Source organism: Salmo salar, chromosome ssa06, assembly GCF_905237065.1.
Source record: "Salmo salar chromosome ssa06, Ssal_v3.1, whole genome shotgun sequence".
NCBI lineage: Eukaryota > Metazoa > Chordata > Actinopteri > Salmoniformes > Salmonidae > Salmo > Salmo salar.
In genome coordinates, this window is record NC_059447.1 from 13,260,840 (window position 1) to 13,278,582 (window position 17,743).

General features: G+C 44.0%; 1 protein-coding gene across 1 annotated transcript; it reads left to right on the plus strand.

The window, feature by feature from the left end:
* Positions 1–385: 385 nt before the first annotated feature.
* LOC106606342 (elongation factor Tu, mitochondrial) lies at positions 386–17,007 on the plus strand. Its single transcript, XM_045719790.1, has 10 exons — positions 386–533; positions 1,169–1,215; positions 1,443–1,587; positions 1,799–1,965; positions 6,277–6,546; positions 7,842–7,974; positions 8,624–8,728; positions 13,088–13,239; positions 16,315–16,434; positions 16,582–17,007. Exons 1-10 carry the CDS (start codon positions 464–466, stop codon positions 16,750–16,752), a joined length of 1,380 nt encoding a protein of 459 aa, XP_045575746.1. The 5' UTR covers positions 386–463; the 3' UTR covers positions 16,753–17,007.
* Positions 17,008–17,743: the final 736 nt, after the last annotated feature.

Consider the following 17,743-nt stretch of genomic DNA (forward strand, 5'->3'; position numbering starts at 1 on the left):
CTTTTTAGTTATGGTAATTAATGGCACTGCCAAGGTGGAGAGAAGGTCCAGGAATATATAAATCATTGTGGATGCGGTGGAGCGGTTCCTGGGGCTGAAAGATTTCTTATCGAATGAGTTACATGGAATTTTGTCACAAGCCGTACCACCCTCTCATGCCCTAGAGCCCGAGAAAGGAGATATGGAGAATTGAAAGCAGGAAGAAGTGGGAGTTTTGTTTTGTCAATGTACTATTTTTATTTGGGTGGATTAAGTTAGTTTCCCTATCACGTATGGATTTTCTTTTTACCTTGTTTTGGTTTCAACCCATCCAGACGGTGGCGGCAATACACCTTTTTGGGTTGTAGTCCGCCATATAACCCACAGAAGAAGAAGAAGAAGAAGAAAAAAAAAAACAGAAGAAGAAAAAACAGAAGAAGAAAAAACAGAAGAAGAAAAAACAGAAGAAGAAACGTTACATGTAATGACGTCACTTTCATCCGCTTGTCAGTCCAAGATGGCGGCGCTCGTTGGGTTTCGTGCATGTTTCTCTGGTTAGTTAAAGTTATACAACGTATTCACAACCACACGTCCAATATTGTAATTTACTGCGTTCAATTATTAATGATCTTTTTTTACCATTACAATGTTTTGCTTTTTAATCGCGACGAAACGTATGTGGGGTTTGAATGAACCCTAGTGAGCAAGGATGCTGTAGCAGGCTAGCCGCTCGACTCGTTCCGCAGGCATAGCAAGGTCACGTTAAATAATATTAGTTAAACTAGCTATCTCTTGCGTTGTGGAACCTTAGGGCTATCAGATACGTGTCAGATACAGTTAAAAACGAAATTAGTTTTCTAACGATGTAGCTAGCGTCAGAAACATTTGCATTTCGAAAGAATGACATATAGGGAACAGTAATGTGTATTGAAGTAGCCCGGGTTATAACATAACTAGCCTATACACATTATGCATGGCCTAGCTTCGTCCCGCAACATAGCTAAGGGGTTTTGTTGTGACATTGGTCTTATGAGTTTTATATAATAATCCCTTATGTTGCAGGACGAAGCTAGATGGCCCTAAGCCATGTATGTACACCTTGTGATATTTAGCTAGCGACTTCTCTTGACACAGTCGACGGTGTCGGAGTCCACCTGATTACTAAATACATGTTATCGTTCTGTTCTAGCCCTTCAGCTTTCCTCACCGGGGCTCCTGCACAGCTCCTATAAACTGGTGAGTACCTAGACAGTGTTTTGAGTATGCAGTCATTCACACATCCTTTTATATCAGGGATATAAAATCGCAGTCCTAGGGGGTAGTAATGTTTGCTGGTTTTAGTAATGCATTGGGTGGCAAAAACTGGGTTCACGATTGCCTTTTTTTGACTGATCACCTGCCCATATGTGTTTTCTGGCCCTGCTGTCCATCAAACACTCTTCTTCATCCCTTTTCTCTCCCAGTGTGCAGTGCCATTTACCCGGCGGAACTTTGCAGCAGAGGCCAAGGCCAAGAAAACATATGCCAGAGACAAGCCCCATGTGAACATTGGCACGATCGGCCATGTTGACCATGGCAAGACAACTCTAACGGCTGCCATCACCAAAGGTAACTGGTCACCTTTTATTTTTCTCATTTTACATCTGTATTATTGAATTCAAACTAAACATAACAAGTGTGCTTGAAACCCACTGAGTTACTGTGGACTGTTGACCAATCAAAGCATCTGCCAGCAAAATAACAATGTTCTGTCAGATGCTGTGTGTTCTCTATATATGATGCTATTGTATGTTTCTAATTGAGCCTTTGTGGTTCCCAGTGCTGGCTGAGGCTGGAGGCGCCCGCTATAAGAAGTATGAGGACATTGACAATGCCCCTGAGGAGAAGGCCAGGGGCATCACCATCAATGCATCCCATGTGGAGTACACCACAGCCAACAGACACTATGCACACACAGACTGCCCTGGCCATGCTGACTACGTCAAGGTAACACAAGCACCTGAACACACGTTATTCCCATTCTAAAATCCGACCCCAAACCCATACCTCTCTGTTGCCTGGCTACCTAAACTCCTTGCTCCGGCCAAATGCCACGCTACGTCCACGGACAAGAGTTTTTTTTGCCGCAATAAGTCTGGATCTGAGTACCTACCTGACGATTTCTAGAAGACAAATGCATTGTAACCATTCTGATTGGTCCCAGAAATGGATGGGTTGGGCCAGAGGCAGAACACACGTGGGTAAAGTGGTGTTTTGAAAATTTGTCATTGGCTTTGATACTCTGATTGGTAAGAGACGATCCAATCACTGATGACTTTTGTTTTGTACAACACCCATCATTTTGACGTCACCACAAACTAAAATGATGGCAGTCTCAGACTGAAATATGTAGCGAACATAGAGCAGTGGAAGAATTCAGTTTGAGTCGTCAGGTAAACCCCTCTGTGGGTTTGAGAAGATCTGACAGGATTGGATGGGTATACGGCACAGGGATGTTCAGCATATTGCTTATCCATAACCCTGAGTCCCGTTTTCAACAAGTCTCAGTAGGAGTGCTGATCTAGGATCAGTTCCTCCCTCTTATTCACTATAATTTCAGACCTGCCAACCTGCACGCATTTTGCATACCATGGACGCAATTTGAGATCCAAATACTCCGGTTAAAAAAAGACCCTAAAATATACAGAACACATGATGGTTTTTGACTCAACCATCTGACTTTGGAGCTGAGCCAATCAGAGGTCCTGGGCGAGGAGAGAAAATCTCTCGCTCTCTGCTTTAGTATTATTTGCTCCCTCCAGCTGGATGGCAGCTCTCCACGTGGTCTGTAGATACCACTGATGTGTGAGGAATACGGGGGAGGGAATGTGTTAGTCAAGCACATAACCACTATTATTTGGTTGTTGGCTCCTTAGCTAAGGCCTCATTACGATAGAGGTAGTTAGCTACAGCGTTTAGTCAACGAAGTGAGAACACTTTTTTTTGCCCACAGATGCTTTGATCTCCGCCACCGTAGTAGGCGCTTTGACGAGCAAGGAAACGTGCGGTGCAGCGGTAGTCCAGTGCTCGTCACTGCGTGGATGGAAACAGACATGGCCGTGAGAGCTGTTCCACTAATACAGTCTTTCCCTGTTAGAGATTAGTAGTCCCATGTTAATGAATCAGTTGTTGATCTGTCCTGTTCATATAGCTGGAGGTCAACAGTAGGCTGCTAATGATGTGATAATAGTCAGGTCAGCAATGACAACGAGGCATGTTGAATGAATGGCAGCCTGGTAGTCAGTCCTAACCGGATGGATGAGGTCAGGGATGACGACAAGGCATGTTGAATGAATGGCAGCCTGGTAGTCAGTCCTAACCGGATGGATGAGGTCAGGGATGACGACAAGGCATGTTGAATGAATGGCAGCCTGGTAGTCAGTCCTAACTGGATGGATGAGGTCAGGGATGACGACAAGGCATGTTGAATGAATGGCAGCCTGGTAGTCAGTCCTAACTGGATGGATGAGGTCAGGGATGACGACAAGGCATGTTGAATGAATGGCAGCCTGGTAGTCAGTCCTAACTGGATGGATGAGGTCAGGGATGACGACAAGGCATGTTGAATGAATGGCAGCCTGGTAGTCAGTCCTAACTGGATGGATGAGGTCAGGGATGACAACAAGGCATGTTGAATGAATGGCAGCCTGGTAGTCAGTCCTAACTGGATGGATGAGGTCAGGGATGGAGATCTGGAACCAGCTCATATAGGCCTAGTTCAGTTGTTTTATATTCCAGATAGCCTACAGTCAGTCAGCTGGACGGCTACAGTCAGTCAGCTGGACGGCTACAGTCAGTCAGCTGGACGGCTACAGTCAGTCAGCTGGACGGCTACAGTCAGTCAGCTGGACGGCTACAGTGAGGGGAAAAAGTATTTGATCCCCTGCTGATTTTGTACATTTGCCCACTGACAAAGAAATGATCAGTCTATAATTTTAATGGTAGGTTTATTTGAACAGTGAGAGACAGAATAACAACAAAAAAATCCTGAAAAACGCATGTCAAAAATGTTATAAATTGATTTGCATTTTAATGAGGGGAAATAAGTATTTGACCCCTCTGCAAAACATTACTTAGTACTTGGTGGCAAAACCCTTGTTGGCAATCACAGAGGTCAGACGTTCCTTGTAGTTGGCCACCAGGTTTGCACACATACAAAATCAGCAGGGGATCAAATACTTTTTTCCCTCACTGTACACTACTACAGTCAGCTGGAACTACTACAGTCAGCTGGAACTACTACAGTCAGCTGGAACTACTACTACAGTCAGCTGGAACTACTACTACAGTCAGCTGGAACTACTACTACAGTCAGCTGGAACTACTACTACAGTCAGCTGGAACTACTACTACAGTCAGCTGGAACTACTACTACAGTCAGCTGGAACTACTACTACAGTCAGCTGGAACTACTACTACAGTCAGCTGGAACTACTACTACAGTCAGCTGGAACTACTACTACAGTCAGCTGGAACTACTACTACAGTCAGCTGGAACTACTACTACAGTCAGCTGGAACTACTACTACAGTCAGCTGGAACTACTACTACAGTCAGCTGGAACTACTACTACAGTCAGCTGGAACTACTACTACAGTCAGCTGGAACTACTACTACAGTCAGCTGGAACTACTACTACAGTCAGCTGGAACTACTACTACAGTCAGCTGGAACTACTACAGTCAGCTGGAACTACTACTACAGTCAGCTGGAACTACTACTACAGTCAGCTGGAACTACTACTACAGTCAGCTGGAACTACTACTACAGTCAGCTGGAACTACTACAGTCAGCTGGAACTACTACTACAGTCAGCTGGAACTACTACTACAGTCAGCTGGAACTACTACAGTCAGCTGGAACTACTACTACAGTCAGCTGGAACTACTACTACAGTCAGCTGGAACTACTACTACAGTCAGCTGAAACTACTACAGTCAGCTGGAGCTACACTACTACAGTCAGCTGGAACTACTACAGTCAGCTGGAACTACTACAGTCAGCTGGACTACTACAGTCAGCTGGGACTACTACAGTCAGCTACACTACTACAGTCAGCTACACTACTACAGTCAGCTGGAACTACTACATTCAGCTGGAGCTACACTACTACAGTCAGCTGAACTACTACAGTCAGCTGCACTACTACAGTCAGCTGGGACTACTACAGTCAGCTGGGACTACTACAGTCAGCTGGGACTACTACAGTCAGCTGGGACTACTACAGTCAGCTGGGACTACTACAGTCAGCTGGGACTACTACAATCAGCTGGGACTACTACAGTCAGCTGGGACTACTACAGTCAGCTGGGACTACTACAGTCAGCTGGGACTACTACAGTCAGCTGGAGGTACACTACTACAGTCAGCCGGAACTACTACAGTCAGCCGGAGCTACACTACTACAGTCAGCCGGAACTACTACAGTCAGCCGGAGCTACACTGGACGGCTGGACGGCTACAGTCAGTCTGGACGGCTACAGTCAGTCAGCTGGACAAACAAGACAAACAAGTCTTCTGTGTTGGCTACATTGTTTGATATAATTTAAGACTCTAGGTTTCAGGAAATGGCTCTGGACCTCCCTCTACCCAACCTTTGGCCTACATCAGGAAGAGCCCTGATTGCACATTTAAATGTATTTCTAGTTCACTACTGAAGAGCAGCAAATGACCAAGTACCTTTAACATTCTATAGCATACCATTCCTGCTGAGGCAGTCTTCTGCCAACATCATTATTATCCATCAAAAGGTGCATCTGCCTATGATTTCAGCAGTGTTGGTGTCACAGAGCGTTGGGCCAGTAACCGAAAGGCCGCTGGTTCAAATCCCAGAGCCGACTAGGTGAAAAATCTGTCTGGGCCCTTGAGCAAGACACTTAACTGTAATTGCGCCAGTAAGTCGCTCTGGATAAGAGCGTCTGCTAAATGACAAGTGTTTTTAGTTTTTTTTATCTGCGGGGCCGGGGGTGCTGCTGTCGTGCTGAAGTGGTTGGCAGGTCTGTCATTTAAAAAGCTAAACCGATCCTATATCTCCACTCCTACTGAGACGCTTTGTGATTTCGGGACTAGAATTGTAATGGAGGTTAGGAGCAAGGGATCAAATCCTCGTTGATTAGTCACGGGATACAGCAGGTATAAACAGTACAGAGAGATGGTGACTAGCAGGCTCTTCCTCAGTGTTCAGTATGAAAGGTAAAGAAATAGAGAATGACAGTATGAAAGGTCACACAGGGTGACATGTTGACCTTTCTCCTGTAGAACATGATCACAGGCACGGCTCAGCTGGACGGCTGCATCCTGGTGGTGGCGGCGACAGACGGACAGATGCCCCAGACCAGGGAGCACCTCCTGCTGGCCCGGCAGATTGGCGTGGAGCACGTGGTGGTGTTTGTGAACAAGGCGGATGCGGTGGAGGACAAGGAGATGCTGGAGCTGGTTGAGCTGGAGATCAGAGAGCTGCTCACAGAGTTTGGCTACGACGGTGAGAACACGCCCGTCGTCATCGGCTCGGCCCTCTGTGCCCTGGAGGTGAGTGCATGGTACGAGGTAGTGTTGGGGCGGTGACAGAATAACCTCACAACTCCAGATAGGCTATCAGCTCGCTAGCAAGGTTGATCCATTTATTTAATTTGACCGTTTGTATTATACAAACTGTTGCTTCAGCCATGTTGGTACAATAATATATACATACATAATAATTGATGTTTAAAACAAAGTCAACTGACTTATTCAATGTGGTCCTTTTAGGTAGCCTCACAAATCCGCCTGACCCCACGAGCTTACATTAAACACGAGCTTACATTAAACGCTGCAGGGCTATCAGTCTGGCAGGGCTATCAGTCTGGTAGGGCTATCAGTCTGGCAGGGCTATCAGTCTGGTAGGGCTATCAGTCTGGTAGGGCTATCAGTCTGGTAGGGCTATCAGTCTGGTAGGGCTATCAGTCTGGTAGGGCTATCAGTCTGGTAGGGCTATCAGTCTGGTAGGGCTATCAGTCTGGTAGGGCTATCAGTCTGGTAGGGCTATCAGTCTGGTAGGGCTATCAGTCTGGCAGGGCTATCAGTCTGGCAGGGCTATCAGTCTGGTAGGGCTATCAGTCTGGTAGGGCTGCGACGGCATGAGTCCCGCCTTTTCTATCACCGTTGCTTTAGACAAATCAGCTCCCTCTTATGAACAATGGGAGTGGTTTAGTAGCGCTGTTGCTGACAGACAGTAGACAACCACATGTAACATGATATTTCCAAGGTGATGGCTAAATATAAAGCTTTACATGACAGTCTGAACTCTGCTAAATAAACTCTGCTCCCTATCAGAGCTGTTCCATTCTGTGTGAAAGCATCTCATCTAAATGAGAGAACTGAAGGCTGTCTGAGGTTACTGTATCAAGACCGTCTGTATTGAATCTGATGCAGTACCCTCATCTCTATCATCTCTACCGTTTGGCAAAGACATTAGGTGTGAATTCATTAGATATACCCCTGGCTGATGTTGGGCTACTGTATTTATGTTAACCTCACGTTGACGTTTATATACTTAGCTGCCTTTTTTGGCTCATTTAGCCGACTTGTTCTGGTGTTAGATATGCCTTTCTCTTGAGAAATGGCAAGTGCTGGTGTTACTTCTGAAAAACTGTAGCACTGTGGCTTCTTTTTTTCTGATTGGTTGAAGGTGATCCAATCACTTTTGAATTTGTTTTGTGCATTGCCTCTTGGCCCAAACGGCATCCCTTCCAGACAGATAGTGCAGCAGTAATCAGTCTGGTAATTATGAGGCTAGCTTTTAGGTGAAACCTTACCTGTTGTCTCATCTCATCTAACCTCCCCAGAACAAACAGCCTGACCTGGGGGTGAACGCAGTGCTGAAGCTCCTAGAGATAGTGGATGAATACGTCCCTCTGCCCAAGAGAGAGCTGGAGAAGCCCTTCCTGCTGCCTATCGAGGGAGTCTACTCGATCCCAGGTGACTGAGAACTAGCTCACATTGTAAAGAAACTCAGTTTTGTCATTTAGTTTAAAAGCGGTGTTGCCACTAGGTGGTTTCCTCTCCTCACTATGTCATCGACTCATTGTTAACCTATTTAAAATGACATTCAGAAGTAGTTCATAAATTCAAGCTCTTGCACTGTGCACCTCAGATAGAAGGCGTTTCCTAATGAAAACATGACAATAGATAAAACACTGCGATAGGATCCCACTGTCCCGTGCATACAGAGCCTGCCCCCATGCTCATCCCAGTGTTTGACTACGGTTTCCGTAGCCACTGAGCCATCTTGATAAAACGTCTTTGAAATGATTCCGTTATGTCTGTGCTGCATGTGTTTTGTGACGGGAACAACGTGCCTGTTTCCTGTACATCTGTGTAGGAATGATCAGTGAATCTATAACATTCCGTTCTCCTCTCCCTGTCGTTGTGACTTAGTAACAGTAACTGTTTGGAAGCACTTGTATCAGTTTCCTTTGTACCTTTCTGTTTCACCGTTTATTTGATTGATGTACTTGTCCCGTCAGCTGTCAGTACTCATGTCTCTGTTCTGTCTGCTGTTGTCTAACCACGTCTCCCTCTGAGTATAAAAACCGATGTATTAAACGTGTATTCATCCCTCTTTCAGGCAGGGGTACGGTGGTGACTGGCACTTTGGAGAGGGGCGTCATTAAGAAGGGCGACGACTGTGAGTTTGTGGGACACAACCGTGCCTTCAAGTCTGTGGTCACTGGTAAGTGAATGGGGAGCCACACCACTATAGAAAGATTTCAAACATTTGTATTTTTAGTCATTCATAGAGCTTTCATTGTTCTAATTGTAGAGCTGTAGCACACCGGTAACAGATGCTGTAAAACTGTGTTCATATTACTCTGTTCATATTACTAGAATTATTCCTGTATGTACAGTTTAACACTAATTAATGTTCATTGTCACAGAGTACTGACAGAACTAGCCCTAACCCCTAGTACAGAGTACTGACAGAACTAGCCCTAACCTCTAGTACAGAGTACTGACAGAACTAGCCCTAACCTCTAGTACAGAGTACTGACAGAACTAGCCCTAACCTCTAGTACAGAGTACTGACAGAACTAGCCCTAACCTCTAGTACAGAGTACTGACAAAACTAGCCCTAACCTCTAGTACAGAGTACTGACAAAACTAGCCCTAACCTCTAGTATAGTAACAGAACTAGCCCTAACCTCTAGTACAGTGTAGTGACAGAACTAGCCCTAACCCCTAGTACAGAGTAGTGACAGAACTAGCCCTAACCCTATAGTACAGTGTACTGACAGAACTAGTCCTAACCCCTAGTACAGTGTAGTGACAGAACTAGTCCTAACCCCTAGTACAGTGTAGTGACAGAACTAGTCCTAACCCCTAGTACAGTGTAGTGACAGAACTAGCCCTAACCTCTAGTACAGTGTAGTGACAGATCTACCCCTAGTACAGTGTAGTGACAGAACTAGCCCTAACCCCTAGTACAGAGTACTGACAGAACTAGTCCTAACCCCTAGTACAGTGTAGTGACAGAACTAGTCCTAACCCCTAGTACAGAGTAGTGATAGAACTAGTCCTAACCCCTAGTACAGTGTAGTGACAGAACTAGTCCTAACCCCTAGTACAGTGTAGTGATAGAACTAGTCCTAACCCCTAGTACAGTGTAGTGACAGAACTAGTCCTAACCCCTAGTACAGTGTAGTGACAGAACTAGTCCTAACCCCTAGTACAGTGTAGTGACAGAACTAGTCCTAACCCCTAGTACAGTGTAGTGACAGAACTTGTCCTAACCCCTAGTACAGTGTAGTGACAGAACTACCCCTAGTACACTGTAGTGACAGAACTACCCCTAGTACAGTGTAGTGACAGAACTACCCCTAGTACAGTGTAGTGACAGAACTAGCCCTAGTACAGTGTAGTGACAGAACTAGCCCTAGTACACTGTAGTGACAGAACTAGCCCTAGTACACTGTAGTGACAGAACTAGCCCTAGTACACTGTACTGACAGAACTAGCCCTAGTACAGTGTACTGACAGAACTAGCCCTAGTACACTGTACTGACAGAACTAGCCCTAGTACACTGTAGTGACAGAACTAGCCCTAGTACACTGTACTGACAGAACTAGCCCTAGTACAGTGTACTGACAGAACTAGCCCTAGTACAGTGTACTGACAGAACTAGCCCTAGTACAGTGTACTGACAGAACTAGCCCTAGTACAGTGTACTGACAGAACTACCCCTAGTACAGTGTACTGACAGAACTACCCCTAGTACAGTGTACTGACAGAACTACCCCTAGTACAGTGTACTGACAGAACTACCCCTAGTACAGTGTACTGACAGAACTACCCCTAGTACAGTGTACTGACAGAACTACCCCTAGTGTAGTGTAGTGACATAACTAGCCCTAACCCCTAGTACAGAGTACTGACAGAACTAGCCCTAACCCCTAGTACAGAGTGGTGACAGAACTAGCCCTAACCCCTTGTACAGTGTAGTGACAGAACTAGCCCTAACCCCTAGTACAGTGTGGTGACAGAACTAGCCCTAACCCCTAGTACAGTGTAGTGACAGAACTAGCCCTAACCCCTAGTACAGTGTAGTGACAGAACTAGCCCTAACCCCTAGTACAGTGTAGTGACAGAACTAGCCCTAACCCCTAGTACAGTGTAGTGACAGAACTAGCCCTAACCCCTAGTACAGTGTAGTGACAGAACTAGCCCTAACCCTATAGTACAGTGTACTGACAGAACTAGTCCTAACCCCTAGTACAGTGTAGTGACAGAACTAGTCCTAACCCCTAGTACAGTGTAGTGACAGAACTAGTCCTAACCCCTAGTACAGTGTAGTGACAGAACTAGTCCTAACCCCTAGTACAGTGTAGTGACAGAACTAGTCCTAACCCCTAGTACAGTGTAGTGACAGAACTAGCCCTAACCTCTAGTACAGTGTAGTGACAGATCTACCCCTAGTACAGTGTAGTGACAGAACTAGCCCTAACCCCTAGTACAGTGTAGTGACAGAACTAGCCCTAACCCCTAGTACAGTGTAGTGACAGAACTAGCCCTAACCCCTAGTACAGAGTGGTGACAGAACTAGCCATAACCCCTTGTACAGTGTAGTGACAGAACTAGCCCTAACCCCTAGTACAGTGTAGTGACAGAACTAGCCCTAACCCCTAGTACAGTGTAGTGACAGAACTAGCCCTAACCCCTAGTACAGTGTAGTGACAGAACTAGTCCCTAACCCCTAGTACAGTGTAGTGACAGAACTAGCCCTAACCCCTAGTACAGTGTAGTGACAGAACTAGTCCCTAACCCCTAGTACAGTGTAGTGACAGAACTAGCCCTAACCCCTAGTACAGTGAGTGACAGAACTAGCCCTAACCCTATAGTACAGTGTAGTGACAGAACTAGTCCTAACCCCTAGTACAGTGTAGTGACAGAACTAGTCCTAACCCCTAGTACAGTGTAGTGACAGAACTAGTCCTAACCCCTAGTACAGTGTAGTGACAGAACTAGTCCTAACCCCTAGTACAGTGTAGTGACAGAACTAGTCCTAACCCCTAGTACAGTGTAGTGACAGAACTAGCCCTAACCCCTAGTACAGTGTAGTGACAGATCTACCCCTAGTACAGTGTAGTGACAGAACTAGCCCTAACCCCTAGTACAGTGTAGTGACAGAACTAGCCCTAACCCCTAGTACAGAGTACTGACAGAACTAGTCCTAACCCCTAGTACAGTGTAGTGACAGAACTAGTCCTAACCCCTAGTACAGTGTAGTGACAGAACTAGTCCTAACCCCTAGTACAGTGTAGTGACAGAACTAGTCCTAACCCCTAGTACAGTGTAGTGACAGAACTAGTCCTAACCCCTAGTACAGTGTAGTGACAGAACTAGTCCTAACCCCTAGTACAGTGTAGTGACAGAACTAGTCCTAACCCCTAGTACAGTGTAGTGACAGAACTAGTCCTAACCCCTAGTACAGTGTAGTGACAGAACTTGTCCTAACCCCTCGTACAGTGTAGTGACAGAACTTGTCCTAACCCCTAGTACAGTGTAGTGACAGAACTAGTCCTAACCCCTAGTACAGTGTAGTGACAGAACTAGTCCTAACCCCTAGTACAGTGTAGTGACAGAACTAGTCCTAACCCCTAGTACAGTGTAGTGACAGAACTAGTCCTAACCCCTAGTACAGTGTAGTGACAGAACTAGTCCTAGTACAGTGTAGTGACAGAACTAGCCCTAACCCCTAGTGCAGTGTACTGACAGAACTAGCCCTAACCCCTAGTGCAGTGTAGTGACAGAACTAGTCCTAACCCCTAGTGCAGTGTAGTGACAGAACTAGTCCTAACCCCTAGTACAGTGTAGTGACAGAAATAGCCCTAACCCCTAGTACAGTGTAGTGACAGAACTAGCCCTAACCCCTAGTACAGTGTAGTGACAGAACTAGCCCTAACCCCTAGTACAGTGTAGTGACAGAACTAGCCCTAACCCCTAGTACAGTGTAGTGACAGAACTAGCCCTAACCCCTAGTACAGTGTAGTGACAGAACTAGTCCTAACCCCTAGTACAGTGTAGTGACAGAAATAGCCCTAACCCCTAGTACAGTGTAGTGACAGAACTAGTCCTAACCCCTAGTACAGTGTAGTGACAGAACTAGCCCTAACCCCTAGTACAGTATAGTGACAGAACTAGCCCTAACCCCTAGTACAGTATAGTGACAGAACTAGTCCTAACCCCTAGTACAGTGTAGTGACAGAACTAGCCCTAACCCCTAGTACAGTGTAGTGACAGAACTAGCCCTAACCCCTAGTACAGTGTAGTGACAGAACTAGCCCTAACCCCTAGTACAGTGTAGTGACAGAACTAGCTCTAACACCAAGTTACAACTACAACAGTTGCTCCACTGCACTTCTAGCACCAATTACCCAGTAATAAGACTACTGGACGGAGTTACCCAAAATATCCCTCTGGTAACCCCTCAACTCCATCCAAAACCTCCAAACACGCCACCATTCTGAGTCTAATTGTTCTCCCTTCACCTCCCTTCTCCATCTTTCTTTCCCTCGCTCCCTCTCTCCTCCCCAGGCATTGAGATGTTCCACCAGTCTCTGGACAGAGCAGAGGCAGGAGATAACCTGGGGGCTCTGGTCCGAGGGCTGAAGAGGGAGGACATTAGGAGAGGGATGGTGATGAGCAAACCAGGCTCCATCCAGCCCCACCAGAAAGTCCAGGCCCAGGTCTGTATCATAAATAAATAAAGTCCAGGCCCAGGTCTGTATCATATAAATAAATAAAGTCCAGGCCCAGGTCTGTATCATAAATAAATAAAGTCCAGGCCCAGGTCTGTATATATAAATAAATAAAGTCCAGGCCCAGGTCTGTATCATAAATAAATAAAGTCCAGGCCCAGGTCTGTATCATATAAATAAATAAAGTCCAGGCCCAGGTCTGTATCATAAATAAATAAAGTCCAGGCCCAGGTCTGTATCATATAATAAATAAAGTCCAGGCCCAGTTCTGTATTATAAATAAATAAAGTCCAGGCCCAGTTCTGTATTATAAATAAATAAAGTCCAGGCCCAGGTCTGTATCATATAAATAAATAAAGTCCAGGCCCAGGTCTGTATCATATAAATAAATAAAGTCCAGGCCCAGGTCTGTATCATATAAATAAATAAAGTCCAGGCCCAGGTCTGTATATATAAATAAATAAAGTCCAGGCCCAGGTCTGTATCATATAAATAAATAAAGTCCAGGCCCAGGTCTGTATTATAAATAAATAAAGTCCAGGCCCAGGTCTGTATCATATAAATAAATAAAGTCCAGGCCCAGGTCTGTATTATAAATAAATAAAGTCCAGGCCCAGGTCTGTATCATATAAATAAATAAAGTCCAGGCCCAGGTCTGTATTATAAATAAATAAAGTCCAGGCCCAGGTCTGTATCATATAAATAAATAAAGTCCAGGCCCAGGTCTGTATCATAAATAAATAAAGTCCAGGCCCAGGTCTGTATCATAAATAAATAAAGTCCAGGCCCAGTTCTGTATTATAAATAAATAAAGTCCAGGCCCAGTTCTGTATTATAAATAAATAAAGTCCAGGCCCAGGTCTGTATCATATAAATAAATAAAGTCCAGGCCCAGGTCTGTATCATATAAATAAATAAAGTCCAGGCCCAGGTCTGTATCATATAAATAAATAAAGTCCAGGCCCAGGTCTGTATCATATAAATAAATAAAGTCCAGGCCCAGGTCTGTATCATATAAATAAATAAAGTCCAGGCCCAGGTCTGTATCATATAAATAAATAAAGTCCAGGCCCAGGTCTGTATCATATAAATAAATAAAGTCCAGGCCCAGGTCTGTATCATATAAATAAATAAAGTCCAGGCCCAGGTCTGTATCATAAATAAATAAAGTCCAGGCCCAGGTCTGTATCATATAAATAAAGTCCAGGCCCAGGTCTGTATCATATAAATAAAGTCCAGGCCCAGGTCTGTATCATATAATAAATAAATAAAGTCCAGGCCCAGGTCTGTATCATAAATAAATAAAGTCCAGGCCCAGGTCTGTATCATAAATAAATAAAGTCCAGGCCCAGGTCTGTATCATAAATAAATAAAGTCCAGGCCCAGGTCTGTATCATATAAATAAATAAAGTCCAGGCCCAGGTCTGTATCATAAATAAATAAAGTCCAGGCCCAGGTCTGTATCATAAATAAATAAAGTCCAGGCCCAGGTCTGTATCATATAAATAAATAAAGTCCAGGCCCAGGTCTGTATCATAAATAAATAAAGTCCAGGCCCAGGTCTGTATCATAAATAAATAAATAAAGTCCAGGCCCAGGTCTGTATCATAAATAAATAAAGTCCAGGCCCAGGTCTGTATCATATAAATAAATAAAGTCCAGGCCCAGGTCTGTATCATATAAATAAATAAAGTCCAGGCCCAGGTCTGTATTATAAATAAATAAAGTCCAGGCCCAGGTCTGTATCATATAAATAAATAAAGTCCAGGCCCAGGTCTGTATCATAAATAAATAAAGTCCAGGCCCAGGTCTGTATTATAAATAAATAAAGTCCAGGCCCAGGTCTGTATCATATAAATAAATAAAGTCCAGGCCCAGGTCTGTATCATATAAATAAATAAAGTCCAGGCCCAGGTCTGTATCATATAAATAAATAAAGTCCAGGCCCAGGTCTGTATCATATAAATAAATAAAGTCCAGGCCCAGGTCTGTATCATATAAATAAATAAAGTCCAGGCCCAGGTCTGTATCATAAATAAATAAAGTCCAGGCCCAGGTCTGTATCATATAAATAAATAAAGTCCAGGCCCAGGTCTGTATCATAAATAAATAAAGTCCAGGCCCAGGTCTGTATCATAAATAAATAAAGTCCAGGCCCAGGTCTGTATCATAAATAAATAAAGTCCAGGCCCAGGTCTGTATCATATAAATAAATAAAGTCCAGGCCCAGGTCTGTATCATATAAATAAATAAAGTCCAGGCCCAGGTCTGTATCATATAAATAAATAAAGTCCAGGCCCAGGTCTGTATCATAAATAAATAAAGTCCAGGCCCAGGTCTGTATCATATAAATAAATAAAGTCCAGGCCCAGGTCTGTATCATATAAATAAATAAAGTCCAGGCCCAGGTCTGTATCATAAATAAATAAAGTCGAGGCCCAGGTCTGTATCATATAAAGAAAGTCCAGGCCCAGGTCTGTATCATAAATAAAGAAAGTCCAGGCCCAGGTCTGTATCATAAATAAATAAAGTCCAGGCCCAGGTCTGTATCATAAATAAATAAAGTCCAGGCCCAGGTCTGTATCATAAATAAATAAAGTCCAGGCCCAGGTCTGTATCATAAATAAATAAAGTCCAGGCCCAGGTCTGTATCATAAATAAATAAAGTCCAGGCCCAGGTCTGTATCATAAATAAATAAAGTCCAGGCCCAGGTCTGTATCATAAATAAATAAAGCCAGGCCCAGGTCTGTATCTTCCGCTAGCAGGCCTAAAGGAGTGTGAACTGTTGGTGTACCGTATGCGCAGTGTTGCAGTCTAGTATTCCCAGTATTTAGTCTTCTGAAATAATTTCCCTTTATTCACCATTTTAAATTTAACTCTCTTAACTATTTGGAGTAGTTGATCAAATGAAATGTGTCTGTCTAGAGCTATGGTGTAGTATGTGGTATATTTGTAAATTGTGTTTATGTACTAGTGTATTGTTCTAGTAGTCCAAGGTTAGGATATGTGTTATTTAATTGAATGAATGTATAATCTGTCATTAAAACATCTCTTCATCCCAGGTCTATGTTCTGAGTAAGGAGGAGGGGGGCAGACACAAGCCCTTTGTCAGTAACTTCATGCCAGTCATGTTCTCACTCACCTGGGACATGGCATGCAGGGTCTCCCTGGCAGGAGACAAGGTGTGTGTCCATCTGTCACCTTTGGAAATGGTCAATCTTTTTCCCTGATGTGATTTGTGTATTCTAAAATAAAGTGTGCACCATAGTCCAGGGCTGTGCTTTACCTTCTTTGAGGAAAGACTGACCCTCTTCTCCTCTCTCTAACAGGACATGGTGATGCCAGGTGAAGACACATCTCTGACCCTCACGCTGCGCCAGCCTATGATTCTGGAGAAAGGTCAACGGTTCACTCTCAGAGATGGCAACAAAACTATTGGCACCGGCCTGGTTACTGACATACTGACCACCACAGAGGAAGACCAACACAACTGGGGCTGAGGAGAGAGGAGGAGGAGAGATGGGAGGGGGACTAATGATGGGGAAGGAAGTATCTGTCCAATATATCGGTCTTTAGACACACACACACACACACACACACACACTACAGTAAGGAGCTGCTGAGACTGCATGTCTCTCTGCTTTACTGACCAACCAGAAGACCCACAATGAGATGTTCAGAGTTGTCTTCCTGTGAAAAGGCCAGACTGTCATTGTTTGCTTGTGAAATAAAATGTATTTAATAGTAAAACATCCTGCCTGTTTTCAGATCTAATTCATTGTTTGGTGACTTCGTATAATACAGGTTTTCTAAGTTGTTTAGATTCAGGTTTGGGCAGCAATAGCCACCTGACCGAGCTGCTTCTATGGGTTTCTTGATGTAGGATTTTGAAACTATAAGAAGTGTTATAGTAGTGACATTTATTTTGTTCCATGTCAAATACATTTTAGTTGGAGAACACCTTAAAGGGGCCATCTGCAGTTGGTACATACTTTTTTGGACTTGTAAATGTATGATTTTTACTCATTGATTCTTCAAGAATATAACTTAAATACCTCATGAGCTTAGTTCAACTGTCCTAAATAATCAGAACCCAAAATATGAGATGGTTTTCCTTGTTTGTTAACAATGTAGTTGTAAACAAACAATGTATTACCTCAACATGGTTACATTTTAATATCATGGATGGTCAGGTCTTGTATCCATAACTCTGTCTATTAATTTGATAGTGGTTACATTTTTCCAGCCCCATCCCTAAAAATGTTCACTAAAACAGTGGCAGCGTGACCGCTTTGCTATAGTTTAAGCTGCCGCTTGCCCCCTTTAAAGCCATTGAGTTCACAGTTAGGGCTATAATGTGAGTATGAACATTCATAGCTGTAGAAACCAAGTCATTCAATTAATCACAGATTGACGCAATAGGACAGCTTTACTTCATATATTTAAAGAATATCAAATACAGTTTACCATAGATTAACACACAGGGTTACA